This window comes from Oncorhynchus mykiss, chromosome 9, assembly GCF_057628025.1.
Source record: "Oncorhynchus mykiss isolate SJ-2025 chromosome 9, ASM5762802v1, whole genome shotgun sequence".
Lineage (NCBI taxonomy): Eukaryota > Metazoa > Chordata > Actinopteri > Salmoniformes > Salmonidae > Oncorhynchus > Oncorhynchus mykiss.
In genome coordinates this window covers 1,751,105-1,773,987 of record NC_143030.1, presented here as the reverse complement: position 1 = coordinate 1,773,987, position 22,883 = coordinate 1,751,105, and the positions used below count along the sequence as shown (strand labels likewise).

General features: G+C 42.2%; 1 protein-coding gene across 2 annotated transcripts in view; it reads left to right on the top strand.

The window, feature by feature from the left end:
- The window catches only part of LOC110514165 (butyrophilin subfamily 3 member A2), a 36,095-nt gene extending 13,811 nt beyond the window's left edge, over window positions 1–22,284 (top strand). For both annotated transcript variants that reach the window (XM_090183264.1, XM_090183265.1), the window contains 5 exons: window positions 9,968–10,324; window positions 12,318–12,602; window positions 12,790–12,918; window positions 14,955–14,987; window positions 19,495–22,284. In XM_090183264.1, coding sequence (XP_090039390.1) covers window positions 9,968–10,324; window positions 12,318–12,602; window positions 12,790–12,918; window positions 14,955–14,987; window positions 19,495–19,535 — 845 coding nt within the window. In that variant the 3' untranslated portion in view covers window positions 19,536–22,284. The remainder of the gene's footprint in view (window positions 1–9,967; window positions 10,325–12,317; window positions 12,603–12,789; window positions 12,919–14,954; window positions 14,988–19,494) is intronic.
- The last annotated feature ends 599 nt before the right edge of the window (window positions 22,285–22,883 follow it).

Sequence of the window (22,883 nt, the reverse complement as noted above, 5' to 3'; positions counted from 1 at the left end):
CCATAATACACTATACTCTATCACTACATCTAACCCATAACACACTATACTCTATCACTACATCTAACCCATAACACACTATACTCTATCATTACATCTAACCCATAACACACTATACTCTATCACTACATCTAACCCATAACACACTATACTCTATCACTACATCTAACCCATAACACACTATACTCTATCACTACATCTAACCCATAACACACTATACTCCTCTATCATTACATCTAACCCATAACACACTATACTCCTCTATCACTACATCTAACCCATAACACACTATACTCCTCTATCACTACATCTAACCCATACATCTAACCCATAACACACTATACTCCTCTATCATTACATCTAACCCATAACACACTATACTCCTCTATCATTACATCTAACCCATAACACACTATACTCTATCACTACATCTAACCCATAACACACTATACTCTATCATTACATCTAACCCATAACACACTATACTCTATCATTACATCTAACCCATAACACACTATACTCCTCTATCATTACATCTAACCCATAACACACTATACTCTATCACTACATCTAACCCATAACACACTATACTCTATCACTACATCTAACCCATAACACACTATACTCTATCATTACATCTAACACACTATACTCTATCATTACATCTAACACACTATACTCTATCATTACATCTAACCCATAACACACTATACTCTATCATTACATCTAACACACTATACTCTATCATTACATCTAACCCATAACACACTATACTCTATCATTACATCTAACCCATAACACACTATACTCTATCATTACATCTAACCTATAACACACTATACTCTATCATTACATCTAACCCATAACACACTATACTCTATCATTACATCTAACCTATAACACACTATACTCTATCATTACATCTAACCCATAACACACTATACTCTATCATTACATCTAACCTATAACACACTATACTCTATCATTACATCTAACCTATAACACACTATACTCTATCATTACATCTAACCCATAACACACTATACTCTATCATTACATCTAACCTATAACACACTATACTCTATCATTACATCTAACCCATAACACACTATACTCTATCATTACATCTAACACACTATACTCTATCATTACATCTAACCCATAACACACTATACTCTATCATTACATCTAACCCATAACACACTATACTCTATCATTACATCTAACCCATAACACACTATACTCTATCACTACATCTAACCCATAACACACTATACTCTATCATTACATCTAACCCATAACACACTATACTCTATCATTACATCTAACACACTATACTCTATCATTACATCTAACCCATAACACACTATACTCCTCTATCACTACATCTAACCCATAACACACTATTCTCCTCTATCATTACATCTAACCTATAACACACTATACTCCTCTATCACTACATCTAACCCATAACACACTATTCTCCTCTATCATTACATCTAACCTATAACACACTATACTCCTCTATCACTACATCTAACCCATAACACACTATTCTCCTCTATCATTACATCTAACCCATAACACACTATACTCTATCACTACATCTAACCCATAACACACTATACTCCTCTATCACTACATCTAACCCATAACACACTATACTCTATCATTACATCTAACACACTATACTCTATCATTACATCTAACACACTATACTCTATCATTACATCTAACCCATAACACACTATACCCTATCACTACATCTAACCCATAACACACTATACTCTATCATTACATCTAACCCATAACACACTATACTCCTCTATCACTACATCTAACCCATAACACACTATTCTCCTCTATCACTACATCTAACCCATAACACACTATACTCTATCACTACATCTAACCCATAACACACTATACTCTATCATTACATCTAACCCATAACACACTATACTCTATCACTACATCTAACCCATAACACACTATACTCTATCATTACATCTAACCCATAACACACTATACTCTATCACTACATCTAACCCATAACACACTATACTCCTCTATCATTACATCTAACCCATAACACACTATACTCTATCATTACATCTAACCCATAACACACTATACTCCTCTATCATTACATCTAACACACTATACTCTATCACTACATCTAACCCATAACACACTATACTCTATCATTACATCTAACCCATAACACACTATACTCTATCACTACATCTAACCCATAACACACTATACTCCTCTATCATTACATCTAACCCATAACACACTATACTCCTCTATCATTACATCTAACACACTATACTCTATCACTACATCTAACCCATAACACACTATACTCTATCATTACATCTAACCCATAACACACTATACTCTATCACTACATCTAACCCATAACACACTATACTCTATCATTACATCTAACACACTATACTCCTCTATCACTACATCTAACCCATAACACACTATACTCTATCATTACATCTAACCCATAACACACTATACTCCTCTATCACTACATCTAACCCATACCACACAATACTCTATCACTACATCTAACCCATAACACACTATACTCCTCTATCACTACATCTAACCCATAACACACTATACTCTATCACTACATCTAACCCATAACACACTATACTCTATCACTACATCTAACCCATAACACACTATACTCTATCATTACATCTAACCCATAACACACTATACTCCTCTATCACTACATCTAACCCATAACACACTATACTCCTCTATCACTACATCTAACCCATAACACACTATACTCTATACATACAGTGTTGAGTTCCCTCAAGAGGATGGAACATGGATTAGTGATCCACACTTCCATGTCAGGTGTTCGTGCCTATCAGGTAAAATGGAGGAGAAGGGGAACAAAGAGAAAATGACATGACTTAGGAACACCTCTCGGGAAACCTGGCGCCTAAATGGGAAGACTGGGTGAAAGCACGAGGAAGCATCATTAGGGATTTATAGTCCGGCAGGAAAGTGTCCTGGAGGCATAGAGTCAGGTGAAGAGAAAGTGGGAATTGTCATGGTTTCAGGCTTTGGTTGTCATGCATATATAATTATGCATAGCTTATCACATCGTTAACACTGTTATTTTTTTGTGTTTTTTGTTTCTTTCCAAGTCTTGTGTTTTGTGTGTCGTTTTGTTGCTTTCCAAGTCTTGTGCTGTCACTCTCTTAGGAACCAGAAGTGGGAAGTGCAGAAACTGAAAGCTGCTCCATCTGTCATTGAACGAGACGGCCGATTCAGCTGGAATTACATTTTGTTGTGTGATCATAGTTCAGAGGCCATAAGTCTCTGAATTTGTTCACCTCACGGTGACTGTTCATTGGTTGTTCATTTGTTTGTTTGTTTAATTAATGTTTTATAATAATTTGTTAGGTTTTATTCATGTTTTATTATCATTGTTTATACATGTATTAGTAATTTCCAAGTTCATATGAGTTGAACATTAGGATGCTATTGTTCAAGACGAGGGACTGTTGGGTTCCACATTTTGAACATTGAGATATTAATTAAACGAAAGAAGCATAGAATCCAAGGAGAAAAAGACTGGGCCTCTGTAGAAAAACAGATAGCTGTGGAATGGGTTGGAATGAGTTGGAATGAGTTGGAATGGGTTGGAATGGGTTGGAATGGGTTGGAATGGGTTGGAATGGGTTGGAATGGGTTGGAATGAGTTGGAATGGGTTGGAATGGGTTGGAATGGGTTGGAATGAGTTGGAATGGGTTGGAATGGGTTGGAATGAGTTGGAATGGGTTGGAATGGGTTGGAATGGGTTGGAATGGGTTGGAATGTGTTGGAATGGGTTGGAATGGGTTGGAATGAGTTGGAATGGGTTGGAATGGGTTGGAATGGGTTGGAATGAGTTGGAATGGGTTGGAATGAGTTGAGGGAGTAGAGCAACGTTTGGTTTAGGGGAGACAGATGGGCATCTGTTGACTCGGGGACAGAGGGGTTGAGATAGGGGAGACAGATGGTCGTCTGTGGACTAGGGGACGGAGGGGTTGAGATAGGGGAGACAGATGGTCGTCTGTGGACTAGGGGAAGGAATGGTTGAGGTCAGGAGGTGAGGTCAGTTCCTCTTAAGTTAGTAATCAGGGTTTAGTATCTGGTTACCTTCTTCCTGTTGAGCATAAGATGTAACGATTGGAGACAAGAGGGAGTGTCTTAAGTGGGACATAAATATCTGGATGGAACAAATGTTGGGTTGTCTGATTACAGCTGTACAGAACCTTTGGGAAGAATTAAACTTGGTTAAAGCTTCTCTAGTGTCCGTGGGTTATTTACTCTGAAAAATAAGAACCTAACACAGGTAACCATGGAAGAACAATGATTCCAAGCACCACCCTCCTTTTCAAGCTTCCAGTCTGTTATTCGAACTCAATCACCATGACAGAGTGATCTCCAGCCTTGTCCTCGTCAACACTAACCTCTGTTAACGAGAGAATCACTGACATAATGTCAGCTGGTCCTTTTGTGGCAGGGCTGAAATGCAGTGGAAATGTTTTTGGGGGATCAGTTCATTTGCATGGCAAAGAGGGACTTTGCAATACATTGCAAATCATCTGATCGCTCTTGATAACATTCTGGAGTTTACCCAAACTGCCATCAAACAAACTAAGGCAGCAGACATTGTGGACTGTAGACTGTAGACTGTAGACTGTAGACTGTAGACCCATACAAGCTGTGTAGCTCTCGTAGTAGATCAACTGTATGTTCAGAAACACAAAGACTCCATGTCTAATCTAAAAATTACAATGTTCTCATAGAGGGGGCAAATAATGAAACATACAATTCTAGCCATGTTAGGGATTGTAATAACAAAATATAGGAAAACAATAAAATACAACAATTGATAAAGAAATAAACTACAACTATACCAACCAAGACAGGGAATGGTGAAAATATATATATATATTTTAGTATTCAACCGTATTTTTAAAAATATTTTTTTTTGTTTTTACAGTATTTTATAAATAGATAAGACAGCATTAGAAGAAAGGATAATTAGCTAAATAATTATTATTGAAATAACACATCTTCAAATAAAGGAACTGGAACAGTAAAGAACTGAATCAACATGGTAAACACACAGCAAACACAGGAACAATATGTGGGGATGGAAGATGGGTTTGGAAAAGTGTTATGTGAGTGAACAAAAATGTAATGGTTGCAAATCCCAGAGCCCATGTTTGTGAGCAGGAGTGAGAGAGAGCTTTCCATTTTGTGCAGATGAGGGATATACATTTTAAAATAAATTATTAATATAGTTTATTTATTGTCCTATCATGACACTCACCTGATGGACCCACTAAGGAGGAGTTCTTATCTGGTTTACAGGCCTACTGTAAGTAGCCTAGACACCCACCTGATGGACACACTAAGGAGGAGTTCTTACCTGGTTTACAGGCCTACTGTAAGTAGCCTAGACACCCACCTGATGGACCCACTAAGGAGGAGTTCTTATCTGGTTTATAGGCCTACTGTAAGTAGCCTAGACGCAGCCAAATCAGAATGGTGAGTGTGGTCAGAGACCTAGAGCAGCAAGATCCCTTATGATTCTGAGCTGCCTGGCAGGGTTGGTCCTACGAACCCCGCTGATGGGAGAGCACAAAATACAAGGACATTCTCAAAGCTGCTAATGAGAACCTTGATGACCTTGTACCTAGCCGGTGGGGATTCCGGTGGGGTGCCCCCACCCATGCAGTGGCTGTGCTGGCAACACTAGCTGCAGTAACCCATGGGCAGGGGGTCACACTCAGACAATCAGAGACGGGTCAAGCTATTGTGGCCTGGTGGCATAAAATCATCAAAAAGTCTGACTGCAGAGATGCTTGGGGAAAAGGTCACAATGGGGGGCCTGTGTGTGTTTCAGGGGACAGGGGTGAATCTGATCTCCTTTTACTTGACAATGGTCACAACGGGGGGCCTGTGTGTGTTTCAGGGGACGGGGGTGAATCTGATATCCATCACCTAGGACTTGACAATGGTCAAATCTCACATTTTTGGCATATGGTACTGTATTCATTAGTGGTAGAGTATGGAACTGTTTAACATATAGAGCTGATGGTTGTTATGGTACTGTATTCATTAGTGGTAGAGTATGGAACTGTTTAACATATACAGTTGATAAACAGTTGAAGTCGGAAGTTTACATACACCTTATCCAAATACATTTAAACTCAGTTTTTCACAATTCCTGACATTTAATCCTAGTAAAAATGAGGATCACCACTTTATTTTAAGAATGTGAAATGTCAGAATAATAGTAGAGAGAAGGATTTATTTCAGCTTTTATTTCTTTCATCACATTCCCAGTGGGTCAGAAGTTTACATACACTCAAATAGTATTTGGTAGCATTGCCATTAAATTGACTAACTTGGGTCAAACGTTTTGGGTAGCCTTCCACAAGCTTCCCACAATAAGTTGGGTGAATTTTGGCCCATTCCTCCTGACAGAGCTGGTGTAACTGAGTAAGGTTTCTAGGCCTCCTTGCTCACAAATGCATTATCAGTTCTGCCCACACATTTTCTATAGGATTGAGGTCAGGGCTTTGTGATGGCCTCTCCAAAACCTTGACTTTGTTGTCCTTAAGCCATTATTCCACAACTGGAAGTATGCTTGAGGTCATTGTCCATTTGGAAGACCCATTTGCGACCAAGCTTTAACTTCCTGACTGATGCCTTGAGATGTTACTTCAATATATCCACATAAATGTCCGATCTCATGATGCCATCTATTTTGTGAAATGCACCAGTCCGTCCTGCAGCAAAGCACCCCCACAACATGATGCTGCCTCCCCCGTGCTTCACGTTTGGGATAGTGTTCTTCGGCTTGCAAGCCTCCCTCTTTTTCCTCCAAACTTAACGATGGTCATTATGGCCAAACAGTTCTACTTTTGTTTCATTAGAAACAAACAAAAAGCACGATCTTTGTCCCCATGTGCAGTTGCAAACCGTAGTCTGGCTTTTCTATGACGGTTTTTGTAGCAGTGGCTTCTTCCTTGCTGAGTGGCCTTTCAGGTTATGTCGATATAGGACTTGTTTTACTGTGGAAATAGATAATTTTGTACCTGTTTCCTCCATCATCTTCACAAGGTCCTTTGCTGTTGTTCTGGGATTGATTTGCACTTTTCGCACCAAAGTACGTTCATCCCTACGAGACAGAACACGTCTCCTTCCTGAGCGGTATGACGGCTGCGTGGTCCCATAGTGTTTATACTTGCGTACTAATGTTTGTACAGATGAACGTGGTACCTTCAGGTGTTTGGAAATTGCTCCCAAGGATGAATCAGGCTTGTGGAGGTCTACAATTTACAATTTGCCCCCTCTATGATGTCTTGGCTGATTTTCTTTGGATTTTCCCATGATTTCAAGCAAAGAGGCACTGAGTTTGAAGGTAGGCCTTGAAATACATCCACAGGTACACCTCCAATTGACTCAAATTATGTAAATTAGCCTATCAGAATCTTCTAAAGCCATGACATAATTTTCTGGAATTGTCCAAGCTGTTTAAAGGCACAGTCAACTTAGTGTGTGTAAACTTCTGACCCACTGGAATTGTGATACAGTGAATTATAAGTGAAAATAATCTGTCTGTAAACAATTGTTGGAAAAATGACTTGTTTCATGCACAAAGTAGATGTCCCAACCGACTTGCCAAAACTGTAGTTTGTTAAGAAGACATTTGTTGAGTGGTTGAAAAACGAATTTTAATGACTCCAACCTAAGTAAACTTTCGACTTCAACTGTACTTTACATTAACAAAATGCTCATTGCAATTTAAATGTATATATGTCGTTGTTGTCTTCTCTGTTGTAATCTGATCCGTCTGCTGGAGAGTTCATCAGAGTCTCTCTGGTTGTGTTTCCCCGAAGATCAAAGCCTTTCGTTGTTAGAATGGATACTTCAGAGTACCATTCGGAAATGTTCTCATAGATAGATATTTCGGCGGTTGTCTGTATCCTCGTTCTAGGTTCTCTCTGTGGTAACAAAGGATCAAAAGATCATTCTATAGAATGGAGAGAGAGAGAGTTTCGGTATTTATGGGGGGGTTCATAAACAGGTGGGGGGGGGGGGGGGGGGAGAGAGAAAGGGGGTTTTCTGACCATCACCCAACAGGGCAAAGTCTTTGCAGAAGCTACAATCTATCTACAATATTAAAGCTGATCTACCCCCTAGAAAATAAAGGGATCACAGCTTTCACCTGGATTCACCTGGTCAGTCTATGTCATGGAAAGAGCAGAGCTGTGTTCGAATACTCATACTAACCACACTAACTGTACTATTTGTGATGTGAACATAGTATGTAGTATGCTTATTGGTCATAGTATGGATACAGTTAGTATGCAAAAAGTTCTCGGATGTTGTACTAAATTCGCCAAAATATGAGGTATGCTCGCAGAGGACATTATTATCAACGTATTTTAGGGCCCACAATGCAATTCTTCAGGAAATAGAGGTTCACATCAGCGTAGCCTAGTGGTTAGAGTGTTGGACTAGTAACCGGAAGGTTGCAAGTTCAAGCTGACAAGGTACAAATCTGTCGTTCTGCCCCTGAACAAGGCAGTTAACCCACTGTAGGCTGTCATTGAAAATAAGAATTTGTTCTTAACTGACTTGCCTAGTTAAATAAAGATAAAATACGATTTTAAGAAAATTATATTATACATCAAACTTGCCAGTATATTTACTACTGGATATCTAACTACCCAACGTTTATTGACTTGATTATTCCCATCATTCTTAGCTTAGCTAAATGGTGTATTCGTTGTGCTTTCTCAATGGACATTCGGGTGCTTTTTCGTAAATTCGCTCTGGATATCTACACTGATTTCAGAGCACTCTTGTCTGAGTGCTCAACACCCTTTGAATATGAATGATGTCAGTTAACGTCAGCAAAAAAAGCTAAATTAAATTGTTGCCAACAGCACAGTTAGTCACCTCTCTAAATAAATGGTCAGAGTGGTCTCATTTGTGTCTGGAAGTAGCTAGCAAGCTAGCCAGCTTGGGTACTTGACTACCGTTGTAAGGTCAGAATGCTCATATCAACCCTACTCCTCGGCCCGAGCGTGTAGTTTGTGCCCCGAGAGCGAAACACTTTGAATTTACAAATGGACAATCTGACAATGCTCTGAATTTATGAGTGCACTCCGGCACTCCAGATTAAATTTAAGAACACACCCGAAGTCGTAAAATGTCGTAGTCATTTGTTACGCTAACTAGATAGTAAGAGGTTGCATAGCAACAGCATCAACTTCCGGTAGACAGGCGAAGAGCTAGTACACTCAACTGAAAGGATCTTTATCTTGTATCTGTGTAGGTGCTGTATCTCAGCCAGTGATCTCTGTTTTATCTTGTATCTGTGTAGGTGCTGTATCTCAGCCAGTGATCTCTGTTTTATCTTGTATCTGTGTAGGTGCTGTATCTCAGCCAGTGATCTGTTTTATCTTGTATCTGTGTATCTGATCCTGTTCAGTTACAGTATACTAAAATGAACTAATAGTATGTAGTATATACTCAATAAGTATGTAGTTACAGTATACTAAAATGAACTAATAGTATGTAGTATATACTCAATAAGTATGTAGTATACAGCATGTTAGTATGGGTATTCAAACACAGCTCAGGTGTTCATAATGTTTTGTATGCTCAGTGTATAGTTGGCCTACAACTTGAGTTACTTAATGAGAGGGAGCAGCATTGAGCTAGCAACGTCACCTCCTGGAGTAGCTAAAACTGTCTACAAAAATGTCCCACATGAGACACCACCTTAGCCGCCTTCATTTGGCAACAATGCTATTGAGTCTTCACATAGGTATGAATGGTGTCATGTGGGCCAGAATCAGAAACAGGAAGTTACCAGGTGTCTTTAACTGTGTGTCCTTTGTTTTTCTCCAGGGTCGTCTGAGGTTCAGGTTGTTGGACCGGCTGACCGAGTCGTTGCCTTAGCTGGTGATGACGTCATTCTGCCATGTTCCCTGAAACCCAATGTCAGTGCTGAGGACATGGCAGTGGAGTGGACAGGATTGTACCTGAAAACAAGAAATGTCCATCTTTACCGTCAAGGTCGAGACTCGAATGAGGAGCAGTTTACATCCTACAGGGGAAGGACATCAATGTTTCATGAAGAACTGAAGAACAGCAACGTCTCCTTAAAGCTGACCAGAGTTACTCTCTCTGATGCTGGAAGCTACAGGTGCTTCATTCCAACACTGACCAGCCAGGTGAAGAACACCACTGTTCAACTCTTTGTTGGTGAGTCATGAATACTGGAGATGTGATCAGAGGTTGTATTGGTAAATCTGGCTAAATGATTGGCTGCTAAAAAATCAACATGTCTTCCTCCCTCATCATTCCTTCCTCTGTTATAGATCATGTATTCAGCTGGTCTTCCTCCCTCATCATTCCTTCCTCTGTTGTAGATCATGTATTCAGCTGGTCTTCCTCCCTCATCATGTATTCAGCTGGTCTTCCTCCCACATCATTCCTTCCTCTTTTATAGATCATGTATTCAGCTGGTCTTCCTCCCTCATCATGTATTCAGCTGGTCTTCCTCCCTCATCATTCCTTCCTCTGTTATAGATCATGTATTCAGCTGGTCTTCCTCCCTCATCATTCCTTCCTCTGTTATAGATCATGTATTAGGCTGGTCTTCCTCCCTCATCATGTATTCAGCTAGTCTTCCTCCCTCATCATATATTCAGCTCGTCTTCCTCCCTCATCATTCCTTCCTCTGTTAGAGGTCATGTATTCAGCTGGTCTTCCTCCCTCATCATGTATTCAGCTGGTCTTCCTCCCTTATCATGTATTCAGCTGGTCTTCCTCCCTCATCATTCCTTCCTCTGTTATAGATCATGTATTCAGCTGGTCTTCCTCCCTTGTCATGTATTCAGCTGGTCTTCCTCCCTCATCAGTCCTTCCTCTGTTATAGATCATGTATTCAGCTGGTCTTCCTCCCTCATCATGTATTCAGCTGGTCTTCCTCCCTCATCATGTATTCAGCTGGTCTTCCTCCCTCATCATTCCTTCCTCTGTTATAGATCATGTATTCAGCTGGTCTTCCTCCCTTATCATGTATTCAGCTGGTCTTCCTCCCTTATCATTCCTTCCTCTGTTAGAGATCATGTATTCTGCTGGTCTTTCACACTGTCTGTGTCCCAATATTCCTACTACCTACTGTTGACTCACTGGCTGTGTCCAAATATTCCTACGACCTACTGTTGACTCACTGTCTGTGTCCCAATATTCCTACTACCTACTGTGGACTCACTCTCTGTGTCCCAATATTCCTACTACCTACTGTATTGTCCCAATATTCCTACTACCTACTGTTGACTCACTGGCTGTGTGTCCAAATATTCCTACTACCTACTGTTGACTCACTGTCTGTGTCCCAATATTCCTACTACCTACTGTTGACTCACTGTCTGTGTCCCAATATTCCTACTACCTACCGTTGACTCACTGTCTGTGTCCCAATATTCCTACTACCTACTGTTGACTCACTGTCTGTGTCCCAATATTCCTACTACCTACTGTTGACTCACTGTCTGTGTCCCAATATCCCTACTACCTGCTGTTGACTCACAGTAGTTACTATGTACTGATAGTAATACATACTGTAGAGAATGTAATGTATAGTCAACAGCATTGTGCTGTTTTGCTAATTGATTTGTCCAAGGCTTTTGACACAGTGAATTATTGATGTCTGTCAAGTAAAGCTGTTATGGTTTAATGATTATCTCAGTGTTACATCACAATGTATTCAGGTTGATGACATGGTAATGCTGGAGTGCTGCAGGGTTCTGTTAATACTGGAGTGCTGCAGGGTTCTGTTAATACTGCAGTGTTGCAGGGTTCTGTTCATGACTTCTGACCATCTTTCTGTCAATACTCTGTTGTATCTTGTATCTGTGTAGGTGCTGTATCTCAGCCAGTGATCTCTGTTTTATCTTGTATCTGTGTAGGTGCTGTATCTCAGCCAGTGATCTCTGTTTTATCTTGTATCTGTGTAGGTACTGTATCTCAGCCAGTGATCTCTGTTTTATCTTGTATCTGTATCTGTATCTCAGCCAGTGATCTCTGTTTTATCTTGTATCTGTGTAGGTGCTGTATCTCAGCCAGTGATCTCTGTTTTATCTTGTATCTGTGTAGGTGCTGTATCTCAGCCAGTGATCTCTGTTTTATCTTGTATCTGTGTAGGTACTGTATCTCAGCCAGTGATATCTGTTTTATCTTGTATCTGTAGGTGCTGTATCTCAGCCAGTGATCTCTATTGTTGGAACTAAATACTGGGGGGTGGTCCTGAAGTGTGAGTCTGGAGGCTGGTTTCCTGAACCTGAGATGGAGTGGCTGGACAGTTCTGGAACCATCCTCCCTGCTGATGGACCTCCAGAGAGACTCAGGGACTCAGAAGGCCTCTACGCTCTGAGACGACATGTCACCGTGGACCAGACTGACACCAACAGGTTCACCTGTAGAGTTCACCAGACGGAGATCAATCACCTGAAGGAGACAGAGATTCATGTCCCAGGTGAGGTCTTCATTGGTTAACCCAAATACCTGAGACCTCTAGTTAGTTAGACTAGTTGGTGGAGGACGGTTTCCTAGGGTGTGACCTTATTGGTCTGTTCAGTAGTATTTATAAATGATGCTTTACTTCTTGTACAGTACATGTGTAGGTGTTGTTGTAATGGTTTGACATGGCTTCTCTGTTTCAGATGACGTGTTTCCTATATTACCCTACTGGTGGAAGGTTGGTCTACTAATAGCTGCAGCTGTTATAGTTCTTGCAGCTGTTGTAGTTCTCACAGCTTCAGCTGGTGTCTACATGTGGAGAAAACATACAGGTGAGTTTAACCTTGATGTCTGACTGGTCTTTGATCTCTGACTGGTCATTGATCTCTGACTGGTCATTGATGTCTGACTGGTCCTTGATCTCTGACTGGTCATTGATCTCTGACTGGTCATTGATGTCTGACTGGTCCTTGATCTCAGACTGGTCATTGATGTCTCAACATTAAACAAGTGAACTTTCAGTTTACATTTATTTGATTAATTTGTAAAAATTTCTGAAAACCTGTTTTTGCTTTGTCATTGTGGGGTATTGTGATGTCCTTATGGGGTATTGTGATGTCATTATGGGTTATTGTGATGTCATTATGGGGTATTGTGATGTCATTATGGGGTATTGTTGTCACGAATATCACCTATTCCTAATCAGTTGTCTTCGCCGGTATCCCTTTTTCATTTTCGTTTGTTTCTGTCTAATTGTTTTCACCTGTTCCTTGTTGGGGTTTTGGGTATTATTTACGTTTGTTTAGCCCGCTTGTGTTTGTGCGGGCTTATTGTATTTTGTACGAAGGTGGTGTATTGTCTGTTTTGGGTTTTTGGGTTTCAGCCTGTGTTTTGGCTTCACCCATTTTTGTACCTGTTCCTGCTATCTGTGGACATTAAAGCGTTTTTTCCCGTGAACTTCTGCTCTCTGCGCCTGACTCCACACCCATCACTCTCCGACGTTACAATTGTGATGTCATTATGGGGTAGTGTGTGTAGATTGAGAAATAATAATTTAATCAATTTTATGTAATGTAATTTTTGGGGGAAAAAGTAACTTTATGAATGCACTGAATTAGAAAGATCAGGACTAAGACTCTATTCATTTATACCAGGTTACCTTCAGACCAGTCCTGTATTAGATCAGGATATAACTAGGAATGACCCATATACTGTCCATTAGACTCTATTAATTTATACCAGGTTACCTTCAGACCAGTCCTGTATTAGATCAGGATATAACTAGGAATGACCCATATACTGTCCATTAGACTCTATTCATTTATACCAGGTTACCTTCAGACCAGTCCTGTATTAGATCAGGATATAACTAGGAATGACCCATATACTGTCCATTAGACTCTATTAATTTATACCAGGTTACCTTCAGACCAGTCCTGTATTAGATCAGGATATAACTAGGAATGACCCATATACTGTCCATTAGACTCTATTCATTTATACCAGGTTACCTTCAGACCAGTCCTGTATTAGATCAGGATATAACTAGGAATGACCCATATACTGTCCATTAGACTCTATTCATTTATACCAGGTTACCTTCAGACCAGTCCTGTATTAGATCAGGATATAACTAGGAATGACCCATATACTGTCCATTAGACTCTATTCATTTATACCAGGTTACCTTCAGACCAGTCCTGTATTAGATCAGGATATAACTAGGAATGACCCATATACTGTCCATTAGACTCTATTAATTTATACCAGGTTACCTTCAGACCAGTCCTGTATTAGATCAGGATATAACTAGGAATGACCCATATACTGTCCATTAGACTCTATTCATTTATACCAGGTTACCTTCAGACCAGTCCTGTATTAGATCAGGATATAACTAGGAATGACCCATATACTGTCCATTAGACTCTATTCATTTATACCAGGTTACCTTCAGACCAGTCCTGTATTAGATCAGGATATAACTAGGAATGACCCATATACTGTCCATTAGACTCTATTCATTTATACCAGGTTACCTTCAGACCAGTCCTGTATTAGATCAGGATATAACTAGGAATGACCCATATACTGTCCATTAGACTCTATTAATTTATACCAGGTTACCTTCAGACCAGTCCTGTATTAGATCAGGATATAACTAGGAATGACCCATATACTGTCCATTAGACTCTATTCATTTATACCAGGTTACCTTCTATAACACTGATGGGTCAACTGTTTCTCACAGACCTCATGGTTTTAATGGTTATACTGTATATTCCTTTGTTTTAAAAGACTTTGTGTTTAAGCTTTTTAATGATTATTTTTGTAATGCTTTTATACATTTGTTTTATTTTGTCTACAGGGAAGAAGATTAGAAAACTACAAGAAAAACAAGGTAAGTGGCTGTTGACTTGTTAGAGTTTCACATATAGAGATTATGATTATTACTAAAATACTGATGAGTCAACTGTTAATCACAGACCTCGTGGTTTATTACTATAATACTAATGGGTCAACTGTTAATCACAGACCTCGTGGTTTATTACTATAATACTGATGGGTCAACTGTTAATCACAGACCTCATGGTTTATTACTATAATACTGATGGGTCAACTGTTAATCACAGACCTCATGGTTTATTACTATAATACTGATGAGTCAACTGTTAATCACAGACCTCATGGTTTATTACTATAATACTGATGGGTCAACTGTTAATCACAGACCTCATGGTTTATTACTATAATACTGATGAGTCAACTGTTAATCACAGACCTCGTGGTTTATCACTATAATACTGATGGGTCAACTGTTAATCACAGACCTCATGGTTTATTACTATAATACTGATTGGTCAACTGTTAATCACAGACCTCATGGTTTATTACTATAATACTGATGGGTCAACTGTTAATCACAGACCTCATGGTTTATTACTATAATACTGATGAGTCAACTGTTAATCACAGACCTCATGGTTTATTACTATAATACTGATGAGTCAACTGTTAATCACAGACCTCATGGTTTATTACTATAATACTGATGGGTCAACTGTTAATCACAGACCTCATGGTTTATTACTATAATACTGATGGGTCAACTGTTAATCACAGACCTCATGGTTTATTACTATAATACTGATGGGTCAACTGTTAATCACAGACCTCATGGTTTATTACTATAATACTGAGGGGTGACCAGTCCTCTACTGGTTGTACTGGGTAGACCAGAGGAACCAGGCTCTGAGGGGTGACCAGTCCTCTACTGGTTGTACTGGGTAGACCAGAGGAACCAGGCTCTGAGGGGTGACCAGTCCTCTACTGGCTGTACTGGGTAGAGAGGAACCAGGCTCTGAGGGGTGACCAGTCCTCTACTGGCTGTACTGGGTAGAGAGGAACCAGGCTCTGGGGGGTGACCAGTCCTCTACTGGCTGTACTGGGTAGAGAGGAACCAGGCTATGAGGGGTGACCAGTCCTCTACTGGCTGTACTGGGTAGACCAGAGGAACCAGGCTCTGAGGGGTGACCAGTCCTCTACTGGCTGTACTGGGTAGAGAGGAACCAGGCTCTGAGGGGTGACCAGTCCTCTACTGGCTGTACTGGGTAGAGAGGAACCAGGCTCTGAGGGGTAACCAGTCCTCTACTGGCTGTAATGGGTAGAGAGGAACCAGGCTCTGAGGGGTGACCAGTCCTCTACTGGCTGTGTTGGGTAGACCAGAGGAACCAGGCTCTGAGTGGTGACCAGTCCTCTACTGGCTGTACTGGGTAGACCAGAGGAACCAGGCTCTGAGGGGTGACCAGTCCTCTACTGGCTGTACTGGGTAGACCAGAGGAACCAGGCTCTGAGGGGTGACCAGTCCTATACTGGCTGTATTGGATAGAGAGGAACCAGGCTCTGAGGGGTGACCAGTCCTCTACTGGCTGTACTGGGTAGAGAGGAACCAGGCTCTGAGGGGTGACCAGTCCTCTACTGGCTGTACTGGATAGACCAGAGGAACCAGGCTCTGAGGGGTGACCAGTCCTCTACTGGCTGTACTGGATAGACCAGAGGAACCAGGCTCTGAGGGGTGACCAGTTCTATACTGGCTGTACTGGGTAGACCAGAGGATCCAGGGTCTGAGGGGTGACCAGTCCTCTACTGACTGTACTGGGTAGAGAGGAACCAGGCTCTGAGGGGTGACCAGTCCTCTACTGGCTGTACTGGGTAGAGAGGAACCAGGCTCTGAGGGGTGACCAGTCCTCTACTGGCTGTACTGGGTAGAGAGGAACCAGGCTCTGAGGGGTGACCAGTCCTCTACTGGCTGTACTGGGTAGAGAGGAACCAGGCTCTGGGGGGTGACCAGTCCTCTACTGGCTGTACTGGGTAGAGAGGAACCAGGCTATGAGGGGTGACCAGTCCTCTACTGGCTGTACTGGGTAGACCAGAGGAACCAGGCTCTGAGGGGTGACCAGTCCTCTACTGGCTGTACTGGGTAGAGAGGAACCAGGCTCTGAGGGGTGACCAGTCCTCTACTGGCTGTACTGGGTAGAGAGGAACCAGGCTCTGAGGGGTAACCAGTCCTCTACTGGCTGTAATGGGTAGAGAGAAACCAGGCTCTGAGGGGTGACCAGTCCTCTACTGGCTGTGTTGGGTAGACCAGAGGAACCAGGCTCTGAGTGGTGACCAGTCCTCTACTGGCTGTACTGGGTAGACCAGAGGAACCAGGCTCTGAGGGGTGACCAGTCCTCTACTGGCTGTACTGGGTAGACCAGAGGAACCAGGCTCTGAGGGGTGACCAGTCCTATACTGGCTGTATTGGATAGAGAGGAACCAGGCTCTGAGGGGTGACCAGTCCTCTACTGGCTGTACTGGGTAGAGAGGAACCAGGCTCTGAGGGGTGACCAGTCCTCTACTGGCTGTACTGGATAGACCAGAGGAACCAGGCTCTGAGGGGTGACCAGTCCTCTACTGGCTGTACTGGATAGACCAGAGGAACCAGGCTCTGAGGGGTGACCAGTTCTATACTGGCTGTACTGGGTAGACCAGAGGATCCAGGGTCTGAGGGGTGACCAGTCCTCTACTGACTGTACTGGGTAGAGAGGAACCAGGCTCTGAGGGGTGACCAGTCCTCTACTGGCTGTACTGGATAGACCAGAGGAACCAGGCTCTGAGGGGTGACCAGTCCTATACTGGCTGTACTGGGTAGACCAGAGGATCCAGGGTCTGAGAGGTGACCAGTCCTCTACTGGCTGTACTGGGTAGAGAGGAACCAGGCTCTGAGGGGTGACCAGTCCTCTACTGGCTGTACTGGGTAGAGAGGATCCAGGGTCTGAGAGGTGACCAGTCCTCTACTGGCTGTACTGGGTAGACCAGAGGAACCCAGCTCTGAGGGGTGACCAGTCCTCTACTGGCTGTACTGGGTAGAGTGTTTCTGTGAAAAGTGAAAAGGGAAGTAAAGCATAAGTAGTCATCTCTTTTCTAACTAACCTGACTAGTAATGTCCTCTAGATCTACAGTATATAACTCTACATCTAACCTGACTAGTAATGTCCTCTAGATCTACAGTATATAACTCTACATCTAACCTGACTAGTAATGTCCTCTACATCTAACCTGACTAGTAATGTCCTCTAGATCTACAGTATATAACTCTACATCTAACCTGACTAGTAATGTCCTCTACATCTAACCTGACTAGTAATGTCCTCTACATCTAACCTGACTAGTAATGTCCTCTACATCTAACCTGACTAGTAATGTCCTCTACATCTAACCTGACTAGTAATGTCCTCTACTTCTAACCTGACTAGTAATGTCCTCTACATCTAACCTGACTAGTAATGTCCTCTAGATCTACAGTATATAACTCTACATCTAACCTGACTAGTAATGTCCTCTACATCTAACCTGACTAGTAATGTCCTCTACATCTAACCTGACTAGTAATGTCCTCTACATCTATCCTGACTAGTAATGTCCTCTACATCTAACCTGACTAGTAATGTCCTCTACATCTAACCTGACTAGTAATGTCCTCTACATCTAACCTGACTAGTAATGTCCTCTACATCTAACCTGACTAGTAATGTCCTCTACATCTAACCTGACTAGTAATGTCCTCTACATCTAACCTGACTAGTAATGTCCTCTACATCTAACCTGACTAGTAATGTCCTCTTGTTCTACAGTATATAACTCTACATCTAACCTGACTAGTAATGTCCTCTACATCTAACCTGACTAGTAATGTCCTCTACATCTAACCTGACTAGTAATGTCCTCTAGTTCTACAGTATATAACTCTACATCTAACCTGACTAGTAATGTCCTCTACATCTAACCTGACTAGTAATGTCCTCTACATCTAACCTGACTAGTAATGTCCTCTAGTTCTACAGTATATAACTCTACATCTAACCTGACTAGGAATGTCCTCTACATCTAACCTGACTAGTAATGTCCTCTACATCTAACCTGACTAGTAATGTCCTCTTGTTCTACAGTATATAACTCTACATCTAACCTGACTAGTAATGTCCTCTAGTTCTACAGTATATAACTCTACATCTAACCTGACTAGTAATGTCCTCTACATCTAACCTGACTAGTAATGTCCTCTTGTTCTACAGTATATAACTCGATTCAGTTTTCAGGAGAGTTTGACCTTTTTAGAACATGTCTGACCCCCAGGGTAGGTCCTCAGGTCCTCTGAGAGAATGTCATGTCTTTAAGGTTCGCTCACCAACTTGTATGCTCTGACTGACTATCTGTTCTTGTCCTCAGGGGGAGCTGATGACAGGACGTCATCAGAGAACCAAAGCAATCACAGTCTTTATGATTCTCATGTTTCCTAGAATTACTGGTCAGTTTATTGTGAATGTTGTTGCTTCATTCTAAATCATCCGTTATATGTTTAATAGAGTCTGAGGGGATTGAAGAGATGGAGATGGATACTGCCTGATCGGGCGATGCTCGGCGGTCGTTGTTTCCGGCCTACTAGCCGCCGCAGATCTCGTTTTCCTTTTCTGTTAGTTTAGTCTTATTGGTTGCACCTGTTCCAATTTGTGTATTCTTCATTTGCTCGTCTATTTAAGCTTGTGAGGCTCATTCTTGTTTGTGCGGGATTATTTTGTTTTGAGTTGGAGGTGTTTTGTGCTCCGGACTGTGTTACCCTGTGTTTTGGGTTGGTCAGTGTTTTGGGTTGGTCAGTGTTTTGGGTTGGTCAGTGTTTTGGGTTGGTCAGTGTTTTGGGTTGTTCAGTGTTTTGGGTTGGCCAGTGTTTTCCACCCTGTGTTTTGGGCATGACCAGCTGGTTTCTCCATGCATCGCGCCGACAGAAACAAACATATTTCTGGTAAGAAGAGGGGCGGAGCGTAGGCCTTATGGTTAACAACAACATACAGGAACTCAAGTCCTTCTGTTCACATAGCAATGATTAAAACATTCCCAAACCAGAAACCGTGGATTGATGGCAGCATTCGCGTGAAACTGAAAGCGCAAACCACTGCTTTTAATCATGGCAAGGTAACCGGAAACATGACCGAATACAAACAGTGTAACTATTCCCTCAGCAAGGCAATCAAACAAGCTAAGCTTCAGTATAGAGACAAAGTAGAGTCGCAATTTAACAGCTCAGACACAAGAGGTATGTGGCAGGGTCTACAGTCAATCACCGATTACAAAAAGAAAACCAGCCCCGTCACGGACCAGGATGTCTTGCTCCCAGGCAGACTAAATAACTTTTTTGCTCGCTTCGAGGACAATACAGTGCCAATGACATGGCCAGCAACCAAAACATGCGGACTCTCCTTCACTGCAGCCGACGTGAGTAAAACGTTTAAACGTGTTAACCCTCGCAAGGCTGCAGGTCCAGACGGCATCCCAAGCCGCGCCCTCAGAGTATGCACAGACCAGCTGGCTGGTGTGTTTACGGACATATTCAATCAATCCTTATCCCAGTCTGCTGTTCCCACATGCTTCAAGAGGGCCAACATTGTTCCTGTTCCCAAGAAAGCTAAGGTAACTGAGCTAAAGGACTACCGCCCCGTAGCAGTCACTTCCGTAATCATGAAGTGCTTTGAGAGACTAGTCAAGGACCATATCACCTCCACCCTACCTGACACCCTAGACCCACTCCAATTTGCTTACCGCCCAAATAGGTCCACAGACGATGCAATCTCAACCACACTGCACACTGCCCTAACCCATCTGGACAAGAGGAATACCTATGTGAGAATGCTGTTCATCGACTACAGCTCAGCATTTAACACCATAGTACCCTCCAAACACGTCATCAAGCTCGAGACCCTGGGTCTCGACCCCGCCCTGTGCAACTGGGTACTGGACTTCCTGACGGGCCGCCCCCAGGTGGTGAGGGTAGGTAACAACATCTCCACCCTGCTGATCCTCAACACTGGGGCCCCACAAGGGTGCGTTCTGAGCCCTCTCCTGTACTCCCTGTTCACCCACGACTGCGTGGCCACGCACGCCTCCAACTCAATCATAAAGTTTGCGGACGACACTACAGTGGTATGCTTGATTACCAACAACGACGAGACGGCCTACAAGGAGGAGGTGAGGGCCCTCGGAGTGTGGTGTCAGGAAAATAACCTCACACTCAACGTCTAAACTAAGGAGATGATTGTGGACTTGGAAACAGCAGAGGGAGCACCCCCCCTATCCACATCGATGGGACAGTAGTGGAGAGGGTAGTAAGTTTTAAGTTCCTCGGCGTACACATCACAGACAAACTGAATTTGTCCACCCACACAGACAGCATTGTGAAGAAGGCGCGGCAGCGCCTCTTCAACCTCAGGAGGCTGAAGAAATTTGGCTTGTCACCAAAAACACTCGCAAACTTCTACAGATGCACAATCGAGAGCATCCTGTCGGGCTGTATCACCGCCTGGTACGGCAACTGCTCCGCCCACAACCGTAAGGCTCTCCAGAGGGTAGTGAGGTCTGCACAACGCATCACCGGGGGCAAACTACCTGCCCTCCAGGACACCTACACCACCCGATGTCACAGGAAGGCCATAAAGATCATCAAGGACAACAACCACCCGAGCCACTGCCTGTTCACCCCGCTATCATCCAGAAGGCGAGGTCAGTACAGGTGCATCAAAGCTGGGACCGAGAGACTGAAAAACAGCTTCTATCTCAAGGCCATCAGACTGTTAAACAGCCACCACTAACATTGAGTGGCTGCTGCCAACACACTGACTCAACTCCAGCCACTTTAATAATGGGAATTGATGTAAAATATATCACTAGCCACTTTAAACAATGCTACTTAATATAATGTTTACATACCCTATATAATTTATCTCATATGTATACGTATATACTGTACTCTATATCATCTACTGCATCTTTATGTAATACATGTATCACTAGCCACTTTAAACTATGCCACTTTGTTTACATACCCTACATTACTCATCTCATATGTATATACTGTCCTCGATACCATCTACTGCATGTTGCCTATGCCGTTCTGTACCATCACTCATTCATATATCTTTATGTACAAATTCTTTATCCCTTTACACTTGTGTGTATACGGTAGTTGTTGTGAAATTGTTAGTTAGATTACTCGTTAGTTATTACTGCATTGTCGGAACTAGAAGCACAAGCATTTCGCTACACTCGCATTAACATCTGCTAACCATGTGTATGTGACAAATAAAATTTGATCTGATTTGATTTGATATAAGACCTCGAAAATCAACTTTAACACTTCACCTTCTCTGAGTGTTCTCATATCACCTGCTCTGTATGTTCTCATATCACCTGTTCTGCATGTTCTCATATCACCTGCTCTGTGTGTTCTCATATCACCTGTTCTGCATGTTCTCATATCACCTGCTCTGCATGTTCTCATATCACCTGCTCTGTGTGTTCTCATATCACCTGCTCTGCGTGTTCTCATATCACCTGCTCTGCGTGTTCTCATATCACCTGCTCTGCATGTTCTCATATCACCTGCTCTGCATGTTCTCATATCACCTGCTCTGCATGTTCTCATATCACCTGCTCTGCATGTTCTCATATTACCTGCTCTGCGTGTTCTCATATCACCTGCTCTGAGTGTCCCTCACCTGCTCCGAGTGTTCTCATATCACCTTCTCTGAGTGTTCTCATATCACCTGTTCTGAGTGTTCCCTCACCTGCCCTGAGTGTTCCCTCACCTGCTCTGAGTGTTCTCATATCACCTTTGTTGGTTCCACCTTTTCTTGGCTCCGTTATTTACTTAACAACTTAGGAATACTCAAAATGTTCATATATATTTAAGATATTTTAATTAAAA